Source organism: Mesocricetus auratus, unplaced genomic scaffold (assembly GCF_017639785.1).
Source record: "Mesocricetus auratus isolate SY011 unplaced genomic scaffold, BCM_Maur_2.0 Super-Scaffold_100009, whole genome shotgun sequence".
NCBI lineage: Eukaryota > Metazoa > Chordata > Mammalia > Rodentia > Cricetidae > Mesocricetus > Mesocricetus auratus.
This window is the reverse complement of record NW_024429193.1, coordinates 61,057,438-61,077,526: the sequence shown is the minus strand read 5'-3', so window position 1 is coordinate 61,077,526 and position 20,089 is coordinate 61,057,438. Positions and strand designations below refer to the sequence as shown.

The window sequence follows — 20,089 nt, the reverse complement described above, 5'->3', positions numbered from 1 at the left end:
CAGCCCCTGGGGCCGAGCTCAAAATCCCGAGGAACCCTGGTAAGCAAGAATTCTGTGACAGAACCGAAAGGTGGATTATGATGTAAGGGCTTGGGGGGAAAGATGTTCGACTTAAATCTCTCATCGGTTTATTAAAGGCCACAGGTCTGACTTTACTAACAGGTGTAGAAAACACAGCTTTTGACAGCAGTCCTTCCCAGAATCACAGGCAGCAGACTAAAGGGGTTGGGTTCTTCAGCATTCTGCAAGCCGGCTCCTGGGCTCCGGCTCCTAGCAGACAGACTGGCTGTGGCTGTTGGCTAAGCCCTAACTTTCCCTCCACCTCCCCTCAAAAGACTGCTAAGGCAACCAAGATGGGAAGGATCCCAAAGGGTTAGATTACAGAGAAGGAAAATGAGATCCACATATTTTATAGCTAAAGGAGAATTAAAACCTAGAGTTCTGCACTTCAAATGCCACACTCAGTCTTCCTGCTGGACAGCTGAAGTGCAAGCCACCCACATATGGGTTCCCATCCTCAAGTCCCAGCCTGAAGGCAGTGTCCAGAAAAAGACATCACACCGAGAATCGAGGACCTGGTGGAATTGGAGCGGGGCAGGATAAGATGGTTTACATAATAACTCCAGTGTGCAGAGCCATCACCATCTGGGCCCACGGCTACCGCCCTTTGTCTGGTTCCCTGTTAGGTGCCTCTTGAGCCCTGGAGATCCTGGTCCAGCCTACAGCGAGAGTTGGGGGAAAGAAGCAAGGTGAGCTGGAGGAGCTAGAAGCTGGGCACTGAGGTCCTTTCCACCCCCTGCTGGGTGACACACCCCCCTGGGTATTATCACCCCCCTGGGTATTATCACCCCCCCGGGTATTATCACCCCCCTGGGTATTATCACCCCCCTGGGTATTATCTCTTTGCTGCTGGCTTACGTTCTCATAACCTGAAGGCTACCCTGAACCTCCTGGATCTTCTGTGCTGGGATTATTCTTTAATGTCTGCCTCAGTCTCTCATAATTTTTTCATTTGTTGTTTAAATTTTGCTTACATTTATTTACAAATGTGCACACAGGCATGCAATGGAATTATTCTACCATGTAGGTTCTGGGGGTCAAACTCAAGTTGTCAGACTTGTCAGCCAGTACTTTTCTCAATAAGTCATCTCCTGGCTCCACCTTCACTTGTTCCTGGCAAATATAGCAGTGTCTTTAATTTCCTCTTTACATATATGCAGTTTTCCCACTTTGAGAACCAAAAGCAGGGCCTGTGTGTCCTAGTTCTTTGCATCTCCCCAGACACGTTAGGAAACAGGATTGGCTTTAGACATCCCATCGCAAACCAGCATCTGTAAGTGCAGGACTCACTGTCTGACAACTTCAGGTATGTGCACTTGATCTAGGGAGATGAGTTGGGCCAGCTCCCCAAGGCTGTCCAGAAATCGGATCTTTCGTGTGAACTTGGAACTGAAGAGAGAGAATAAATCAGTTATGTTTTGTATTGGGAGAGTGATGCTGGAGGATATTATAGAGGGAAATGTGTCAAGCAGAATGGTAAGGCTAGAAAGAGTAGGGTAACACCTCCTTAGTGTCAATAGTGACAAGAAAGAAAGAGATGTCTTTGTGTCTTGAGCTAGTACCTGATAAAGGGCCGAACCAGTGCCAGGAATGCCTTCACATACCACGTAGCGTGGACAACCACCAGGGCTCGAAGGTTTTTCCGAAGCCTGAGGAAGAATCCAATATGATCATATGTTCCACCTTTGTCCATGAAGAACAGGTGGGTTGTCTTCTATACTGCAGGCTCCTTGGTGTCTCCCGCTTCCAAATTTCTCTGGCATCTGTGCCTAATTCCCATGTCTTGAGCTTGTCCCAATATATTTAGCTCTCTATACTCCGTGTTTAGGGAATGTTCCTTTAACAGTACCTCTGTCTCCGCAACTCATCTCCCTCCAGCCCACATGAATTCCTTTTGCAAATTTCACCTTTTCCACTGTGCAGCCCAGGTGACATAAAACCCCAGGTGGGAGTCAGGAAGTCAGGTGTAGTGATGCCTGCCACCCCAGCAGAGGCAAAGTGGGTCAGGAGTTCAAGGCCAACTGGGGCTACATTGAGAGTCTGAAGTCAACATAGACTACACGAGCCCCTATATAAAGTAATCCCCTCTCCCAAACAAAAAACAAGGAAGCTCTTAAGTAGGAAAAAGATCAGCAAGGAGGAAAAATGAAAAGATGCAGGAAGAAAGAAAATTAAGCAAGGGTGAGAAGGCGCAAGCCAGGCATGGTGACAACGCAAGTAATCCTAGCACTGGGGAGGTGGAGAGGCAGGGAGACCAGGGGTTCAAGACTGTTTGGCTATATAGATAGTTCAAGAGCAGCCTGGATTATCTGAGATCCTATCTCCAACAAAAATAAATAAGTAAATGGCCAGATGGTGGTGGTGCATGCCTTCAATCCCATAGGATGCAGAGGCAGGTGGTTGTCTGTGAGTTCAAGGCCAGCCTGGTCTACAGAGTGAATTCCAGGATAGCCAGGACTGTTACACAGAGAAACCCTGCCTTGAAAAAAAAAAGTCAGGCATTGGTTGGCACATGCCATTATAATCCCAGCACTTGGGAGGCAGAGGCAGGCGGATCTCAGTGAGTTCAAGGCCAGCCTGGTCTACAGATAGAGCTCCAGGACAGACACCAAAATAATACAGAGAAACCCTGTCTCGAAAAACAAAACAAAACAAAACAAAAAAACGAAAAAAAATGATGAGGAAACAAAGGAAGTAGGAACACGATGTGGGGCATGGTTTTTTGTTGTTGTTGTTTAGAGACAGGGTTTTTCTGTGTAGTCCTGGCTGTCCTGGAGCTCACTTTGTAACCAGGCTGGCCTCAGACTCACTGAGATCCACCTGCCTCTGCCTCCAGAGTGGGGAATGAGTTACACATCAGGGATGAAGGAAGAGAAAGAGAAAGCAGTGGAGATACAGAAAGGAAGTGTCAAAATTGGGGGAAAGGGACTCCCTGCAACAGGTAACATCCGTGGGAATTCACAAGGAATCTGAACAGGAAATCTAAGTGAAATATCCAAAGTGTAGCTACTAAGTCCTAAGGGCTAGATGCCCCTGACTGTACAGGATACAACAGGAGATACTTCTGAGGGGTTGCAGAAGGACAAAGGAAGAAGAAGGGAGTTGGGCATGGTGACTCAGGCATGGTGATCCCAGGGCTCGAGAGGCTAGGACAAGGGCGCCCTGAATTTGAGGACAACATGAGCTATAAGGAAAGTCATTCTCAGAAAAGAGAAAAGGAAACAACAAAGAGATCAAATGGGAGAAGAAAAAGATTGAAAAATGGGGAAGACACAGCAGAGAGCTGCGTCCTTCTTGTCTTGGTCTTACCTCCTGTCCAAGGTGCGGTAACACTGGCGGATCCAGCTCAGGGGTGGCACCTGGGCCCTGCTTGTGCCTCCACTCAAGTGAACTAGCAGGTAATTCTCAGCTACCAGCAGCTCCAAAGTTCCCACCATATACCTGGAGAACGACATTGCAGGGAAGGTGTGTGCTGTGTGTTTTGGAATCTCAGACACTCGAATATAAATATCCTCCAGTCAGATACTGATTCTGGAGAGGGGTCTTTCCCACTCTCTTCCCTTGACCCCCTTTACAAGCCTGTTCCGGTTTCCACCTCACCTGAACAAGTGTTCCATGACATAGGTGTAGTTGGGAATGCTGCTTCGGGGTAGATAGCAGGAAGCAAAGAGGATGACAGCATTGAGGCCATCACCATGGTAACCTGGAGACCAATATGAGGAAAATTCACTTAGTTACAAATATGTAAATAGACAGTACTTCTATTTAGGATGAGGGATACAGAGGGTCTTTGGAAGTCACAGAAAGGCTGCTAAACATAACAACTGAGTTTCCAGCTAAGGCATGTCAGTCAAGCTGCCAGAGGGGTTTTTCTTTTTTCTTTTTTCTTTTTTCTTTTTGTGCGTGTGTGGTTTCTTATGGAAGTGATGCCTGCATGTGTGTATATGCACCGTGGAGAAGAAAGAGCTTGTGAGATCACTGGAACTAGAGTTACTGACAGCTGTGAGTAGTCACGTGATTGCTAGGAACCAAGCCCAGGTGCTTTGCAAGAGCAACAAGAGCTCTTTTTTTTTGTTTTGTTTTGTTTTTGGGTTTTTTTTTTTTTTTTTTTTTGGTTTTTCGAGACAGGGTTTCTCTGTGGCTTTGGAGGCTGTCCTGGAACTAGCTCTTGTAGACCAGGCTGGCCTCGAACTCACAGAGATCCGCCTGCCTCTGCCTCCCGAGTGCTGGGATTAAAGGCGTGCGCCACCAACGCCCAGCCATGTTTTTGGTTTTATGAGACAGGGTTTCTCTGTGGCTTTGGAGGCTGTCCTGGAACTCGCTTGGTAGTCCAGGCTGGTCTCAAACTCACAGAGATCCGCCTGCCTCTGCCTCCCGAGTGCTGGGATTAAAGGCGAGTGCCACCAACGCCCGGCTAGCAACCAGAGCTCTTACCTGCTGAAGCATCTCTCCAGCATGACTGTTGCCATAGCTGCTGTTGTCATCTATTCTTATTGTGTATGTGCATGCATGGGTCCATGTGGGTGGGGGTCAGAGGGCAGCTTTTACACAGTTAGTTCTCTCCTTGCCCCTCTCTGCCCTCAGGTTAAGTTACCAGGCACGCATGGTGATCGAGCACCTTTACACTCTGGCCCATAATGCCATAGTTTTCCCCCTTGTATTGCCTTTGCCATTACCTCCATGAGACAGCACTCTCTTATAGGGCTCGATGGTGGTCATGTCCACTCGCTGCTCTCGCTGCCCAGTTCGGAACACTCTCCATCGATGACCGTCTTCTCCAGCCACATCCCACACACATCCCCGGCCCAGCCTCTCAGCTGCCTCACTGGCCCCCAGGCCCTCTGCCCGAGGCAAATCATCTAAAACACAGGCCGGAAGAAACCACAGCAGATTCTGTGTGAGTCTCCTGGATTGCGGGAGTTTACCCCTCGTTTGTGTGTCTGAGTTTCTGAGAGAAGGTCTCACTGTGTGTCTCCAACTAGTCTCCAACTCATGATCCTTCTTCCTCAGCCTCCTGAGTGCTAGGATTGTTTTTTGTTGTTGTTATTGTTTTTTTTTTTTTTTTTTGAGACAGGGTTTCTTTGTATTGTTTTGGAACCTGTCCTGGAACTCTCTGTAGACCAGGCTGGTCTCGAACTCACAGAGATCCGCCTGCCTCTGCCTCCTGAGTGCTAGGATTACAGGTGTTCACTACTACATCTGGCTGGATTTACTATTTAATCTCTCATGTCAATCTTCTCATTGGCTCTCAGTTTATCCAATTAACACAGCAATTTGTGTCTCTTTCTTCTACTACTCCCTAACTTTCCCTTTCCCTTAGGGTGCTCATTCCTCCCTCCCCCCCAGCCTTGAGCCGCCTGGACTGGTCTTCAACTCACTGTGTAACCAACGATGACCTTGAGCTTCTGTCTGTACCTCCCAACCCCCGTGATTACATGTGTGCACAAGAAAGTGCTGCTTCTACTAGGGGTCAAACCCAGGGCTCTGTGCATGAAAGGCAAGCAGCGCTCTGAACAAACTACATTCCCATACCTCTTTTTTTTTAAGGTAAAGTCTCAATTTCCATTCCATGTAGGTATGAACTTTCAGTCCTCCCACCCCACCCTCCCCAGGAGCTGGAGTTAAAAGTGAGCTTCATAGCATCCAACTCACACACTCTTACTTCTGTCACATACAGCTCTGGATTTTTTTGTTTTTTTTTTTTTGTTTTTTTTCTTTGAGACAGGGTTTCTCTGTATTGTTTTGGAGGCTGTCCTGGAACTTGCTCTGTAGACCAGGCTGGTCTCGAGCTCACAGAGATCCGCCTGCCTCTGCCTCCCGAGTGCTGGGATTAAAGGCGTGCGCCACCAACGCCCGGCTCAGCTCTGGCTTTTTAAAACTTGGGTGTGGGGATCTAACGCAGGTCCTCATGCTTGTGTGCAAGGACTTTGCCAAAGGAGGTATCAGCCCAAGTTTTTCAGTCTATAGCCATTAAATGTGACCCAACATCCCACGATTAAAAACTTCATGTTTCCAGGTGGAGGTGGCGCACCCCTTTAATCCCACCACTCAGGAGGCAGAAACAGGAAGATCTCTAGAGGCCAGCCAAGGCTACAAACAGAAACCCTGTCTTGAAAAACCAGAAAAACAAAAACAAAAAACCTTCATGTTATTCCTCATTGTCTAGTCAACAATGTCTCCACCCCTTAGCATATCGGCCACCATGACAGAAACTTGGCCAGCGTAACCCAGCACTAGCTTTTCAGACTCTGCCTCCAGCCCTTCATGTCTAGTCAGCTTTGTGCTTGAATTCCATGTGCCAGGCCTGACACCCCCTCTCCAAGCATAATGAACACCACCCTTAAATTCAGAATTTGACTTAGCATCTCCTCCAAATCCTTAACACCCACAGACAGCCTGACTGTCAGATGCAGATGCAGTTATTTATAGGGAGTTGTTGCCTATTAAACACTATTTCCTAAGAGCAGGGCACATATATTTCTATGTGTTTATTTAGTTCATTTGGGAGACGGCTTCCCTTTGTAGACTGTCCTCAAACTCCTGGCAGTCTCCCAGGGTCCTTAGCCTAAGAGCTGGATCACAGGCGTGCAGCACACACATACAGACGCACAGACAAACACACACACACACACACACACACACACACACACACACACACACACACACCAGCTTTTTGTCTTATAACCTCAGGTAGCATCTAGTGGCTGTAGTCCCAGCACTTGGGGAGGCATTTACACAAAATTTCTCTGTGTAACAGCTCTGACTGTTGTCCTGAAACTCACTTTGTAGACCAGACTGGCCTCGAACTCACAGAGAGATCCACCTATCTCTGCCTCCTGAACACTGGGATTAAAGGTGTGCGCCACCACTGCCCAGCTTTCTTTAATCTCAGTATTTTTCTCTTTTGTCTGTTTGCCTTTTTGTTTATTTTTGAGACAAGTCTCATTTGTGTTCCAGGTTGGCTTCCAACTCACAGAGATCTGCCTGCCTCTGCCTCCCAAATGCTGGGATTAAAGGCTTGCACCACCATGTCAAGCTTTGGTCTTTTTCTGTTTTTTGTTGTTGTTTTTGTTTTGTTTGGTTTGGTTTTTGGAGACAGGGTTTCTCTGTGGCTTTGGTGGCTGTCCTGGAACTCTCAGAGATCCACCTGCCTCTGCCTCCCGAGTGCTGGGATTAAAGGTGTGCGCCACTACCGCCCATCTTTTTCTCAATAAACCATCCCTCCCAGTTTGTGGCTGATCTCCTGTCTGCTATGGAGGCTGTCCCTTTCCTTTCTGAGGGAATCAATGTTTCTGGTCTGTCCTCTCGGTCACTACATCATCTGGTTTTTAATTCTTAATTTTTTAGGTTTCTTACTTTATGTGTATAGGTGTTTTGCCTGCATGTGCACCACCTGTGAGTGCCTGGTGCCCTTGAAGGTCAGAAGAGGGCATCAGATTCCCCGGGACTGGAGTTACAGACAGCTGTCATGAGGGTGCAGGGAATCAAACTCAGCTCCTCTGGAAGAGCAACCAGTGCTCTTAACCAAGGAGCCCACACTTCTGCCTTCCCTTATTATCCTATCATCCCATCCATCCACCCTGCATTTTCTATCAGCTTCTATTTTATCAGCCCCATCCTTGGATTTATTCCCACCTTCCCATTCAAATTCATGTCCACTGTCGAGCTGCTCAGAGTCTGAAGGCGTCTCCAACTCATCCACCTCCAGGTCCAAGCTGCCATCCGAGGAAGAAGACTCGGAGTGGGTGGGAGAAGCTCCAGTTTCTCCAGTTCCCTCAGTCAGATTCAGCTGCAGTTCTGGGGCAGAAAGACGCTTTCGCATAGGGCGCTGGCCACACAGGGCCAGAGTGCTGGGGGTACCTGTGGTTGGGAGATAGAAGGGGGAGAAATATCCAAATGGGAAACCGTGTGGGTTGATGGTGATTCAACATCCCTGTGGGGGCGGAACCAAATGCCTGCAATCCCAACACTACAAAGGAAGAGATAAGAAGATCACAAGGCAGCCTGGGCTACGTGGGTCTCTACAGCAAAACAAACGAACACACAGAAGTCCTGAAACCAGGCTTGGTGGCTTGCATCTGCAATTACAGCATTTGAGAGGCAGAGGCAGGAGGATAGATGCCAGTTTTGTCTGTTTGCTTGTTTTTTTCTATGTGTATGGCTATTTCTCATGCATGTTTGTCTACTACATGTGTACCTGGTACTTTCAGAGTCCAGAAGGGGGGGTCAGATCCCTGGGGGCTGGAGTTCAGCCTGGTTGTGAGCCACCATGTGGCTTCTGAGAATCAAATGGAAGAGCAGCCAGTACTCTTAAACTGCTGAGCCATCTCTCCAGTCCTGATAACTTCAAGTTTGAGCCAATTCAGGCTACATATGAGTTCCAGGCCAGTCTGGGCTACAGAGTTGAGACTGTCAGAAATACCTCAGGTGTGGGCTGGAGAGGTGGCTCAGAGGTTAAGAGCACTGGCTGCTCTTCCAGAGGTCCTGAGTTCAATTCCCAGCACCTACATAGTGACTCACGACCATCTGTAATGAGATCTGGTGACCTGTTCTGGCCAGCAGGTGTACATGCAGACAGAACACTGTATAATAAATAAATAAATCTTAAGGAATAACTCAGGGGTGGTGGCGCACCCCTTTAATCCCAGTGCTCGGGAGGGAGGCAGAGACAGGCAGATCTCTGTGAGTTGAAAGTTAGTCTAGTCTACAAATGAATGCTAGGCTAGTCAGGGCTACATAGGAAGACACTGTTTCAAGCTAACACAAAAAGCTCGAGCAACAACAGTAACAAAAACACCTAAAACAAGAGTTTGGAAGGAGATCATACCTGTGAACTGTGAGGCAGGAAGTGATGTAGGACAAACGGAAAGGGACTAAACGGACTGCAAAGGAAGCTGTGGTGAAGACTCTTGCTTACAGCCAGCCCCAGAAGCAGACTCGAGGTCTAGTTCCCACTTTCGTACCTGCCTGGGAGTCTGTCTGAGGGTCTTCAGGATCTCCATCCGGGCCAGCCTCCTCAGGAAGCAATCTAGAGGGTAGGGATTGAACCAGGACTTAACAAGCGCCCAGCCAGGTGTCCACAGCTTTCTCTCTCCACCATTAATTGTTTTCTCTTGTCTCTTCCCCCTCCCCTAAAGATTGTGTGCGTGCGTGCGTGCGTTGTGTGTGTATGAACATGTTTTGCCTACATATATATCTGTGTACCACACGTGTGCCCGTTGCCCTTGGAGGCCAGAAGAATGTGTCAGATCCCCCGGAACAGGAGTAAGAGACGGTGTGAGCCACCAAGTGGGTTCTGAGAACCAAACCCTGGTCCTCCGGATGAGCCACAGGGAGGGAAGGGCTCCCAGCCTTACCTGGGGAACTCTTCGTCTTGCCATTCTTCCCTCAGTTCCAGCTCTCCAGGTCTCAGGGCTGCTCCTGGCTCTGTGGCTCCTGCCTTCTCCCCAGCCCTGACATCAGCCCCCCCCCAGGAGAAATGATCATGAGACAACCTAGACAGCACCCGAAGGGAGCCAGGCACTAGGTGCCAGACTGGCGTGAGGAAGGTGTCGCAGAGAGCACTTGTCGGTGTCTACAGACATTCTACCTGCTGCTGAGCTTAGCCGAGGGGAGGGCCATCCCACAATCGCTTTGCCTCTATGGTAGTGTATGGCTTCGCCTACAGTGTAGGAGCAGAAGGCATCCCACATCCCAGCTGGCTGGAACCCAGACAGACCTGCCCAGTTACCCTTGAGCAAAGCAGGAGCAGACGGCACTAGCCAGCCCCGCCTTTCTACTGCGCTGGGAAAACACAGTAAGGACAGGGGAGAAAGGAGAGTCACTGGGAAGCAGAGCTGGGGCAGAAACTGCGTTCTGGGCCGGGTTTCCTAATGGCCATTCTAGAGGGTGTTTCTTAGATTAGAGAGAGAGAGAGAGAGAGAGAGAGAGAGAGAGAGAGAGAGAGAGAGAGAGAGGTGGTTTGTCAGATATAGGATAAGAACTTTAAACCGTGGAATTGCTCCATACTGTATTACTTTCCTGCCCCAAACCACCCTGTCCCTGAATTCCTTTTCTTCATGCTCTTCCTTGTGGAACCCAGGAAGGCTTGGGTGGTAGGAAACGCCCTCTCTCTGTCTCAGTCTCATCAGGCCAAGCCCTTACTTACCCTACTTGTAATGTTTCTTGTATAGTTCCCATCCTCACCGGCCGTCCTGGGCTCTGAGGACACTTTACGAAGGGTAGGAGGCTGTGGTCCTGGCCCCCACCACTGTCTCCCTTTCTGTCCCAGCTGCTGTTCTTGTGTCTAGGGAGCAGGAGGTGTGGAAGGGAGGTAACCTCATCTTCAAACAGGTTTTGCTACCTCCCCTCCCAAGGAGCAGGTTTGCCCAAAAGGCCAGCCTCTCGTGTGGGGGCGGGCTTTCGGGCGTGAGAGTGAGATTTCTAGGGTGACGATCTGTTCTCCAGTCCAGGTTCTTTATAACCTGGAAGCTCTTTGTTTTGTCCATTGGGTGGGGGGTTTGCAAGATAATTTTACGTATGTGTACATGTGCATTTCTGGGGAAGCCTGAAGCTAATGCTGGATATCTTCCTCAGAAAATCTGAGGCAGGGTATCTCCATTGAACCCAGAGCTCACTGATTGTAGTTTTAGCTAGCCAGCTTAACTCCCTGAGAGCTGGGATTGAAGGTGGATGCCCCACCTGCTCAGCCATTGTGTTCTGGGGATCCAAACTTGGGTCTTCTTGCTCGAGTAAGTGCCTATCCATTAAGCCAGCCCCCGCCCCAGCCCTTTTTTCAGTGTCTTACATGTTAGAACAGTTTGATGTGGAATGTGTGGGTGAGTGTGAGGGGGTGTGAGCACCCTCACATGTGCAGGGGAGGGCGGCCTCCTCCATCACTTTGCCTATTTCTTTGAGACAATATCTCTCTCTAAACCCAGATCCTCGCTTTTGCATTGGTTAGGCTGGAATCCAACAGCAATTGTCTTGTGACTTTCTTGAAGTTGGGGGCTCAGGCCTTTGTAGAATTGCCCACAGTGCTGGGATCTGAACTCAATCTTCAGGATTGAGAAGCATTTTAACAGGGTTTCTCTGTGTAGCCCTGGCTATCCTGGAACTCACTCAGTAGACCAAGCTGGTCTCAAACTCAGAGATCCGCCTGCCTCTGCCTCCTGAGTGCTGGGATTAAAGGAGTGTGCCACCACTGCCGGCTTGAGAAGAAATCACTTATAACTGCTGAGCCATCTCTCTAGCCTTGGAAGCTTAAAAAATGTCTTTAAAAAATTTTTCTGTGCAGGAGTGTATTGCATGCATGTATGTCTATGCACTAGGTGTGTAACTGATGCTCTTGGAATAGAAAAGGGTGTTAGATCTCTTGGGACTAGAGTTACAGATAGTTCTGAGTCCTGTAGGTTCTGGAAATAAACCTCTAGAAGAGCAGCTGGTGTTCTTAACCACCAAGCCATCTCTCCAGCCCTTAAACTGTAATTTTTTCCAAGACAGGGTTTCCTCTGTGTGTAGCTCTGGCTGTCCTGAACTCACTCTGTAGACCAAGCCGGTCTTGTAGTCAGAGATCCACCTGCCTCTGCCACCCAAGTGTTGGGGTTAAAGGCGTTGTGCCACCACTGCCCAGCCAAAATGTACTTTTTAAAATTACATTTTATTTTTGATTGTGTGTGTGTCTGACGTCTTGTGAGAATTGGTATTCTCCTTCCACCATGTAGGTCCTAGGGATCAACTTCAGTTGGTCATCTTGGTACTAGGTGCCTTTGTCCACATCATCTTGCAACCCCAACAGCTAGCTTTTAAAAGCAGGTCCCGGTGAGGGCCTGCAATTTCAGCTACTCGAAAGGCTGAGGAAGGACTGTAAGTTCAAAGTCATCCTGGGTAACTTACTGAGACTGTCTCAAAATAAAAAGTTAAAAACGGTTGGTGGTAGAGCACCCACCCAGTAGCACCAGGCCCTAGGTTCAATCACCAGAACCACACACATTCAGGCAAAGCTGGGAACTATTTTGGTTTTAAATTCATGTTGGGCCTTCTTTTTCAGCATAAGGGAAACAAGAAGAGACAAGTAAGGCATGTCACATCTGTAATTCCAACATGGGAGAAGCTTCTGCAGGAACATTAGAGGTTAGCTTCAGCTACTTGATAAGCAAGGCAGTTTGGGAGGCTGTCTCAAGAAAAATAACGAAACAGGGTAGGCGGTGGTGGCACAGGCTTTTAATCTCAGCACTGGGAAGGCCCGAGGCAGATGGATCTTGAGTTTGAGGTCAACATGGTCTACAGAGGGAGTTCAAGTTCAGGGATACACAGAGAACCCCTGTCTCAAAAACCAACCTGAGACCACAACTGAATATTTTAAGGAAATCTCTGGGAACAGGAATTAAGGAAAGGTTGAGGACGAACAGAGACAACTTATAGCTGAGTCAACGGAGCAGGAATGGGAGAATGGGAAAGGAGTCTGTCGGAGGTGTAGCCATTATCAGAGGGAAGTCCCGACTATCCTTTCAAAAAGAGACGAGACCTCAAACAGGAATAAAGTATTTAATACAAAACAAAAATGCAAAACCAAGTACCAAAGTTACAGGACACAATCCCTTTGGTTCAGTGATGGCACCAAATTTCACTTTCCCAACAGCTACCCTAAAGTGAAGTCAGACTGCCCAAACCACCACACACCCTACAGTCTGTCGATAATGTTTCCAGCTTATATGGGGTAAGAACGGGGAAAGGGAGAGACTACACATGCAGACAAGTCACTGGGAAAGCGCTCGCTGCTGGGTCACTGTATATCCCTGTACATGCTACATGAGGCTAAGTCCCTTGGTACAATCACACATAAACACACACAATCCAGTGACCCTGAGCACTCCCAGGGAAGACCAAAGGAAAGATACAAAGAAGCAGAGGAGAGAAAGGATGACAGGAAGAGGCAGGTCACAGAATACCAGGGAACATCTACTCCTAACGCTCATTTACACATGGGAAATGAGACCTAGAACATTGAAACGGCTCACCAGAAGACATTATGCTTTCTTTAGCATGAGCAAAACCAGTAAAGACAAGAACCTGCCAGACCCACTGAGGCAGGGGATGTCCATGGCCCAATCAAGTTCTGCCCTCGGGCAAAAAATGCTATGAGGTACTACAGCTGTTCTGGGTGCTGCTTGAACCCAAGAACCTCAGATCCTCAGGGTCTCTTCAGTCTTCCTGTGACTTTAGGACAGAAGGAGCCAAAGAAATAGGAAATCCAGTCCTGTGTTCAAGACAAGAGGTTAGCCAGACATGCTAATACATGACTATACTTTCATCACTCAGGAAGATTAGGAGTTGAGGGCTAGCCTAAGACACATACAGGCTAGCCTGGGCTACATGGGTCTCTGTCTCAAAAAGAACTTTTAAAAAATGAAATGGTGAATTCATGGAGACAAGTAGTTAATTGGTTTCATGACAGATACTGGCTCTGCTCACAGTCTTCGGAAGACACGTAGATGTGGCCAACATTCCTTCAGTCCTGAGGACAGTGACATCACACCGTACCCATGGCAAACAGAGTAAGGAAAATCAGTGCATTAAATAAAACTCGTCTGACTGGTAGAGACCGGATAGGAGAGGCAGAAAGCCATTCTTACAGCAGCTGCTTTCTTTCCTCCCAGTTTTATGAGAACAGTGTACCAGACCCTGGAGCAATAGACAGGGTAGCTGAAGTGGTCAACATCTCACAACATGCACCTGAGGCGGGCGCTCACCCCCTCCACACTCCCACCCCACGGTCACTTATTTGATGGGCAGGCTCCGGCAGCCTGGGACAGTGAGATCTGACTGCACTTCTCAAAGACAGCCTCGGCTGAAAGCTTAGGTAGCCCCTGATCCAGAGGGCACTCATCCACCAAGCTGTTCATGGGCGTGGGGGGCAGCGGAGGGTCCTCTTCATCTTGACTCAGTCCGGAAATCAGGGAGTTACCTGCCCTGTCCAATTCCTTGTCCACCTGCTCCCTGGACACACCCACTACCCCAGGCTGCCCTGAAGGCATCTTTGTTGAGCCAAAATATGCTGACAGGGCTTCCTGGAGCACAGGCAGAAGTTTCTTCCGAGAGACCTGGGTGTTGCCTTGAAGATAGGCTTGGAGGTCAGGAGAGATGCTTGGAATAGGGGTCAGCTTCAGGGGTGGGGAGGTGGACTGTTCCAGGACCCCACAGATCTATGGAAGACAAGAACAGGGGATGATGCGAAATGCGGCATGGCAAAGAGCTGAGGTTTCCAACAGAGGTGAAAAGTTGTTTGTTCCCATGTTTGTTGAGACAGGGTCTCACTATGTAGCCCTGGCTGGCTTGAAGCCCACAGAGATACACCCACCCCATCCTTCTGAGTGCCGAGGTTACCTGTGTGCCACCACAGTGAGGTGCTTGGGACCATATATAGCAAGCATGCCACCAGATGATTCACATTCCCAGACCACCTCCCCACAGGCTTTTTTTTTTTTTTTTTTTTTTTGACACAAGGCCTCAACACTTACTGCAGCCCTGGAACTTACTAAGTAGCTCAAGCTGGCCTTGAGTGCATCATAATCCCCCTGCCTTAGCTTCCCATGTGCTGATATTATAAGACACTCTGCATGGCTGGAACATTTATTTAGATGACATTTTTTGTTTCATTAATGAAGAAATCAAAGTGCACAGAGGTTTTCTTTTCTTTTTTTTCTCAGGACAGGGTTTTACTGTGTAGCCATGGCTGTCCTGGAACTCAAAGATCCTCCTGCCTCTGCCTTCTGTGTGCTGGGATTAAAGACATGTGCTATCCCCCTCCCTGAGTGGAATCATGTGAATAATGGCAGAATCTGAAACGGATCCCATGATCCCTGGCACTAAATGTAATGCAGTGCATATCCATGTGTATGCATGCTCTTTAGCTAGGACAGGACCAGCACCCACATAGGAATCACAGGACTAGGCAAACAAACAGAGCAGAATGAGGGTGGGATCAGGCCAAACACGCCGCCCATCTGGACGTTTACAAATATCTCGTTACATCGGTACAGCTACTATATTCAGTTATGGAAACTAACGTGACATTGAACAGGTCATAGTTTATATGAAGCAAACTGACGCGGGAACCCGGAACTGTTACCATCGGTGCTCTGAATGCGTTATTCCACCCCTAACGGGGGAAAGGGAAAGATGGCAGTGGACTGTAAAAGGGTCCTGCCTCCCATCACAAAGAACACGGACAGTTACTGTCACCAGACAGCATGGTGGAGGGTGGATTCCGCAGGCAGAGGGTACTTTCTTATAGCCAAAGTCCTTACCTTAGCATGCCTATTAGGAGCCATGTGTCCAGAGCATGGGCTCTGCCTTAGGAAGCTAATGGCCACTGTGCCATCAAGACTCTAAGTCCTCTGACTTAGCTCAAAGGGCAAGCAGGTAGGAGCCCCAGACAGAAGAACATGTCTACCTGATGATAAGCCCTCGTTCTCTCCTTAGCCCTCTGGAGGGAACAAACAGGAAGTGGCAGCAAAGGGCAAACGTAGTCTCCCGGGCACACAGAACTTCCGGCTGCACCGTCCTTGTATTCACAGCACAGGCAACCCAGAGCCATCAGAGATCAGGACGGTCGGGAAAGGAGCTGACCTGGTCCCCAGAGAGCACTTATCTGGGGCGTGGTTTCCAGAGGGAGCACAACTGAAAAGCTTCCTACTGTGTGTGTGTGTGTGTGTGTGTAGGAGTGGGTGTGGCCCCTTTTCTTTTACTTTCTATAGTGCTGGGGATTGAATCTGGGACCTCACACAGACTAGGGCAGTGCCTCACTCTTGGGTCTTCTCTTCTGTTCATAAATTCCCAAGACAATGCAGAGAAAGAACTGATTTTCTTTTAGGTTTTTTGTGTGGTTGTTGTTGTTGTGTTTTGTGTTTTTTTCTTTGGTGGTTATATGAGCACTCCACCACTGAGCCAAATCCTCAGGCTCTCTCTGAAGGTTTTTCTGAGGTAGGGTCTCACACTACATAGACCTGGCTAGACTCCAACTCATGGTATTCTCTTGCCTGACCCCTATTGCTGGGAGAACAGTTGTGAGCAACCACACCTGGCCGTAGCCCTTAGGCTTTTGTGTGTATGTACAGCTAGAAGTGGCAGTGACCACATCTCTAGGCCGGCAGCTTTTGCTGGATGTCAGTATAGACTATGACGGTGAGCTGGAATCACGCTTATGCCCGCCATCTTGGAAAAACTGCAGTTTAAACAGCCGCGGTTTTAACAGATAAGACACTGGACAGAAAAACATAAAGATTTACAGTAAAGTCAGACTTGGATGAAGAAAAACCTCTAAATGTTTACAGTGTGTTTAAAAATATACGTAAGATTGAGAGAGAAAAAGAAACGACATAGTGGTAAATAAATAGAGAAGCCGGCTGTGGTGGCACAAGCCGGTAGGATTGCTGCAGAGGCAGAGGCAGGCAGATTTCCAGAGAAACCCTGTCTCAGAGAAATGAAGAAATAAAAGGAAAAGAAATACAGTAATAATATAGATAAATAAATAAGCCACGTAAAGATGGAAAATACATAGAGAGTCTGGATACTTTATGCTATTGTGTTTTTCAGTTTTTTGATTGCTCAGGAAGGAAAAACTGCTAAAATACACTTGATTATAAATGCTGCTGAATTAATTCAACTTATATCTTTTGAAAATGCCTTGACTTCAAAATTTAAGTATAAGGATATGTTACTTGGGAAAAGAGTATTTGTTTATGTTTCTACAGAAAATGAAAAGCTGAGGATTCCTTCCAGGCTTCTGTGGTTTGATGAACCAAGACCCCCGGAAGCAGTGGAGCAGGTGTTCCAACAACTGAAACAGCTAAGATGATGGAGCTTTACAGACCCTAAAAATAAGGACTTATACAGGTTTCTGAGTTTTCTCATGATCCCCATGGTATGAACGGCGCCCCCTTCCAGCACGAAGCAGTTTGGTATGAGCGATGTCCTAATTCCCATCTTGTCTATAAATCTTTGTTTTCATTTAAATGGGATTGCTTATACTTGGTTTTAAAGGAAAAAGGGGATTATGGTATGGAAATGAATTCTTTGTATTGGTATGGTTTTTCATTTATTGATACAAATTCAAGGTCAATTTTGTGATGTGTATATTTCTCCTCTTGATTAAATATTGTGCTTATACTGATCTTTTAAAAAATAATGCAGGCATTGGTGGCGCACACCTTTAATTCCAGCACTCGGGAGGCAGAGTCAGGCAGATCTCTGTGAGTTCGAGGCCAGCCTGGTCTACAAGAGCTAGTTCCAGGACAGCCTCCAAAGCCACAGAGAACCCTGTCTCGAAAAAACAAAAAAACAAAAAAAAAATGCATAATTAAATACAGACTATAGATACTTATAATAGTCAGAACTTATAGTTAGGTAAGTTAGGTTTTCTAGATATACAGAAATATATTTGAGATAGACAGTCTTAAACCTTTCAAAGACCTTCAGAAAATGGCATTTAAAATGTTTTAGGTTTTTCTTGACAATGAGAAATGTCTGCTCCTGGCAACACCTATTACGTCTGAGAGGAAGATGGGCATCAAAGAGACTCGTTATGGAGTTTGCTTTCAACGTGGCAAGATTAGCCATTTAGGCAAGAAACTGCTCTTGCCTGGACTGCTTGACTGTTGCTGTATAAACTGGACATGCAGGACCCACAGGAAAGTGACTGCTGACCTCAAACAGTCCTTCAGGGTTCCTGCTTCATGGAAGAGTCTACGAGACTTTCTGCAGGACACAGAAAAATGACTGACAGACTGCCAATGCAGATGGACAGTTTGAAATTTCCTGCTTTGCTGAGAAGTCTTCTGGACACATTGTGGCCTATGGGTTGAAGATGGATGCCCCAACATTACAGAGAAACTCGGGTGACTCTCCAGGCAGCAAGATGTCTCTGTCAATCCTAGTATTTATATATTATCCTTCTGTGGTCTTTGATAAGAGTTGAAGACAGATAGCTATAATTATAGTTTTCCTTAGTTATGATATAAGATAAGCTACATATAGGACTTTGGACTCACAAGGATGGGATAGATGACATTTTCTTTAAATCGTGCTAAATGTTGATAGACAAAATGTTGTAACTGTGTTCTTACTTGGTAACTGTTCTGTTATATATAATTTGACTATGTTAAAGTTAAGACCTTTCTTTTTGTTTAGACAGAAAAGAGGAGATGATGAAGTCCTGTGTATATGTCAATAAAGCACTGTTGGCCAATAGGGAACCAAGATAGGTGGGAGTAGAGGAGAAACACAGAAAGTCGAGATGTAACCGCCATAGGGATAAGAAGCCCGGAAAGTTCTCCGGTTAGAGAAATACTTAGATTAACAATTATGGGATAAATACATAAGTCAGAGCTAGCCAGTAAGAAACAAGCAAGGCCAACAGCTTCTTTTTTTTTTTTTTTTTTTTGGTTTTTTGAGACAGGGTTTCTCTGTATTGTCTTGGAGGCTGTCCTGGAACTAGCTCTATAGACCAGGCTGGCCTCGAACTCAGAGATCCGCCTGCCTCTGCCTCCCAAGTGCTGGGATTAAAGGCATGTGCCACCAACGCCCGGCAAGGCCAACAGTTTCTTTTTTTTTTTTTTTTTAAAGATTTATTTATTACACATACAGTGTTCTGCCTACATGCCAGAAGAGGGCACCAGATTGAATTGTGGATGGTTGTGAGCCATCATGTGGTTGCTGGGAATTGAACTCAGGACCCCTGGAAGAGCAATCGGTGCTCTTAACCTCTGAGCCATCTCTCCAGCCCATGGCCAACAGTTTCTTAATTAACATAGCCTCCTGTGTGTTTATTTGGGACTGATGCGGCCATGGAACCAGGCTGGCGGGAAGGCTTCTCTTTACAGAATTGTTTTACTGTTACTACGTACCACTGGGCTAGAGGCCTGGGTCAGCATGCCCAGTAAGAGCAAGTTGCAACTCCAGGTTGACATTTCCTTCTAACCAGAGTTTGACTCAAGCTCCTTCTAAGCAGAAATTGTTGTCTAATCTTTTTTTTTTTTTTTTTGGTTTTTCGAGACAGGGTTTCTCTGTAGCTTTGGAGGCTGTCCTGGAACTCACTTTGTAGACCAGGCTGGCCTCGAACTCACAGAGATCCGCCTGCCTCTGCCTCCCGAGTGCTGGGATTAGAGGCTAGTCCCTTGTAGATCATGCCTAAAAACAAAAACCAAACCAAACCAAACCAAACAAACAAACAAAACAATAACAAAAAACACAAAACAAACAAACAACAAAAAAAAAACAGGCAAGGGGCCTGGGTCCTCATCTATGAGATCCTAGTTAGGTAGGCATGGGTGTTCACATCCAGCACTGAAGAGGTTAAGACAGGAAGATTGTTGTGAGTTCAAGGACAACCTGTCTCAAAAACAAAAATAGGGCCAACAAAGGTACTTGCTGCCCAGGCTGACCTTCTGAGTGTGACCCCGAGATCCACAAGAGTAGACAGGAGGGAACTGAATCCTGCAAGCTCCTCTCTGACTCCCACACGGGCACACACATGAGCTATATTAGGACTGGAGAGATTGCACTTGCTCAACCATGAGGAAAATTGGATTCTAGCATCCATTTTGGGTGGCTATGTTACTCTAGCTTCAAAGGATCTAAAATCCTCTTCTGGCATCCATGGGCACCCACACACACTTGTACACATACTCATATGGACACATAAACACACGCACACACACACACCCCTTCTGTATAAAGATACAACTTGAGGCTTACAGCTCAGAACCATAGAACACAAAGATACACGTGGGCCACTGATTGATGGGAAAGAGACTTACTGTCATTCGAAGTGCCGAGTGGGGGCAGAAAATAGCTAATTGCCGTACTGGTTCATTGTGAGTGTTGAAAAAGATAGTCATTGCAACCAGGGCATCATAGCTGTGCTCATGGCAGAAAGCACTGAGATCTTCCAGGAGGTCCAGTCGCTGCAGAAAGGCCTGGAAAGGAAGAAATAAGTAATGAAAGCTTACAGCTAGACCATCTTCTTACTAATAAACTGGTATGAAGGCTT

General features: G+C 47.1%; 2 protein-coding genes across 4 annotated transcripts in view; both read right to left on the bottom strand.

Annotated features, from left to right (window-relative positions):
* Positions 1 to 111: 111 nt before the first annotated feature.
* On the bottom strand, positions 112 to 10,824 carry Bnipl (BCL2 interacting protein like). The gene is made up of 10 exons (XM_040752248.1): positions 10,208 to 10,824; positions 9,417 to 9,512; positions 9,024 to 9,088; positions 7,696 to 7,920; positions 4,737 to 4,919; positions 3,661 to 3,763; positions 3,370 to 3,501; positions 1,623 to 1,709; positions 1,351 to 1,449; positions 112 to 719 (listed from the first exon to the last, which is right to left on the bottom strand). The coding sequence occupies exons 1-10, from the start codon at positions 10,237 to 10,239 to the stop codon at positions 683 to 685; spliced, it is 1,059 nt and encodes a 352-aa protein (XP_040608182.1). The 5' UTR covers positions 10,240 to 10,824; the 3' UTR covers positions 112 to 682.
* A 1,742-nt stretch (positions 10,825 to 12,566) lies between these two features.
* The window catches only part of Prune1 (prune exopolyphosphatase 1), a 33,695-nt gene continuing 26,172 nt past the window's right edge, over positions 12,567 to 20,089 (bottom strand). For all 3 annotated transcript variants that reach the window (XM_040752242.1, XM_040752244.1, XM_040752243.1), the window contains 2 exons: positions 19,857 to 20,015; positions 12,567 to 14,243 (listed from right to left, as the gene is read on the bottom strand). In XM_040752242.1, coding sequence (XP_040608176.1) covers positions 13,815 to 14,243; positions 19,857 to 20,015 — 588 coding nt within the window. In that variant the 3' untranslated portion in view covers positions 12,567 to 13,814. The remainder of the gene's footprint in view (positions 14,244 to 19,856; positions 20,016 to 20,089) is intronic.

Bases quoted from the DNA above. Each gene is read 5' to 3' on its own strand.
- Bnipl (XM_040752248.1), bottom strand. From the start codon at position 10,239: ATGGGAACTATACAAGAAACATTACAAGTAGG. The intron at 9,089-9,416 runs GTAAGGCTGGGA...CCTACCCTCTAG, and splicing joins CAAGACGAAGAGTTCCCCAG to ATTGCTTCCTGAGGAGGCTG. The intron at 1,450-1,622 runs GTACTAGCTCAA...CTCTCTCTTCAG, and splicing joins CTGGTTCGGCCCTTTATCAG to TTCCAAGTTCACACGAAAGA.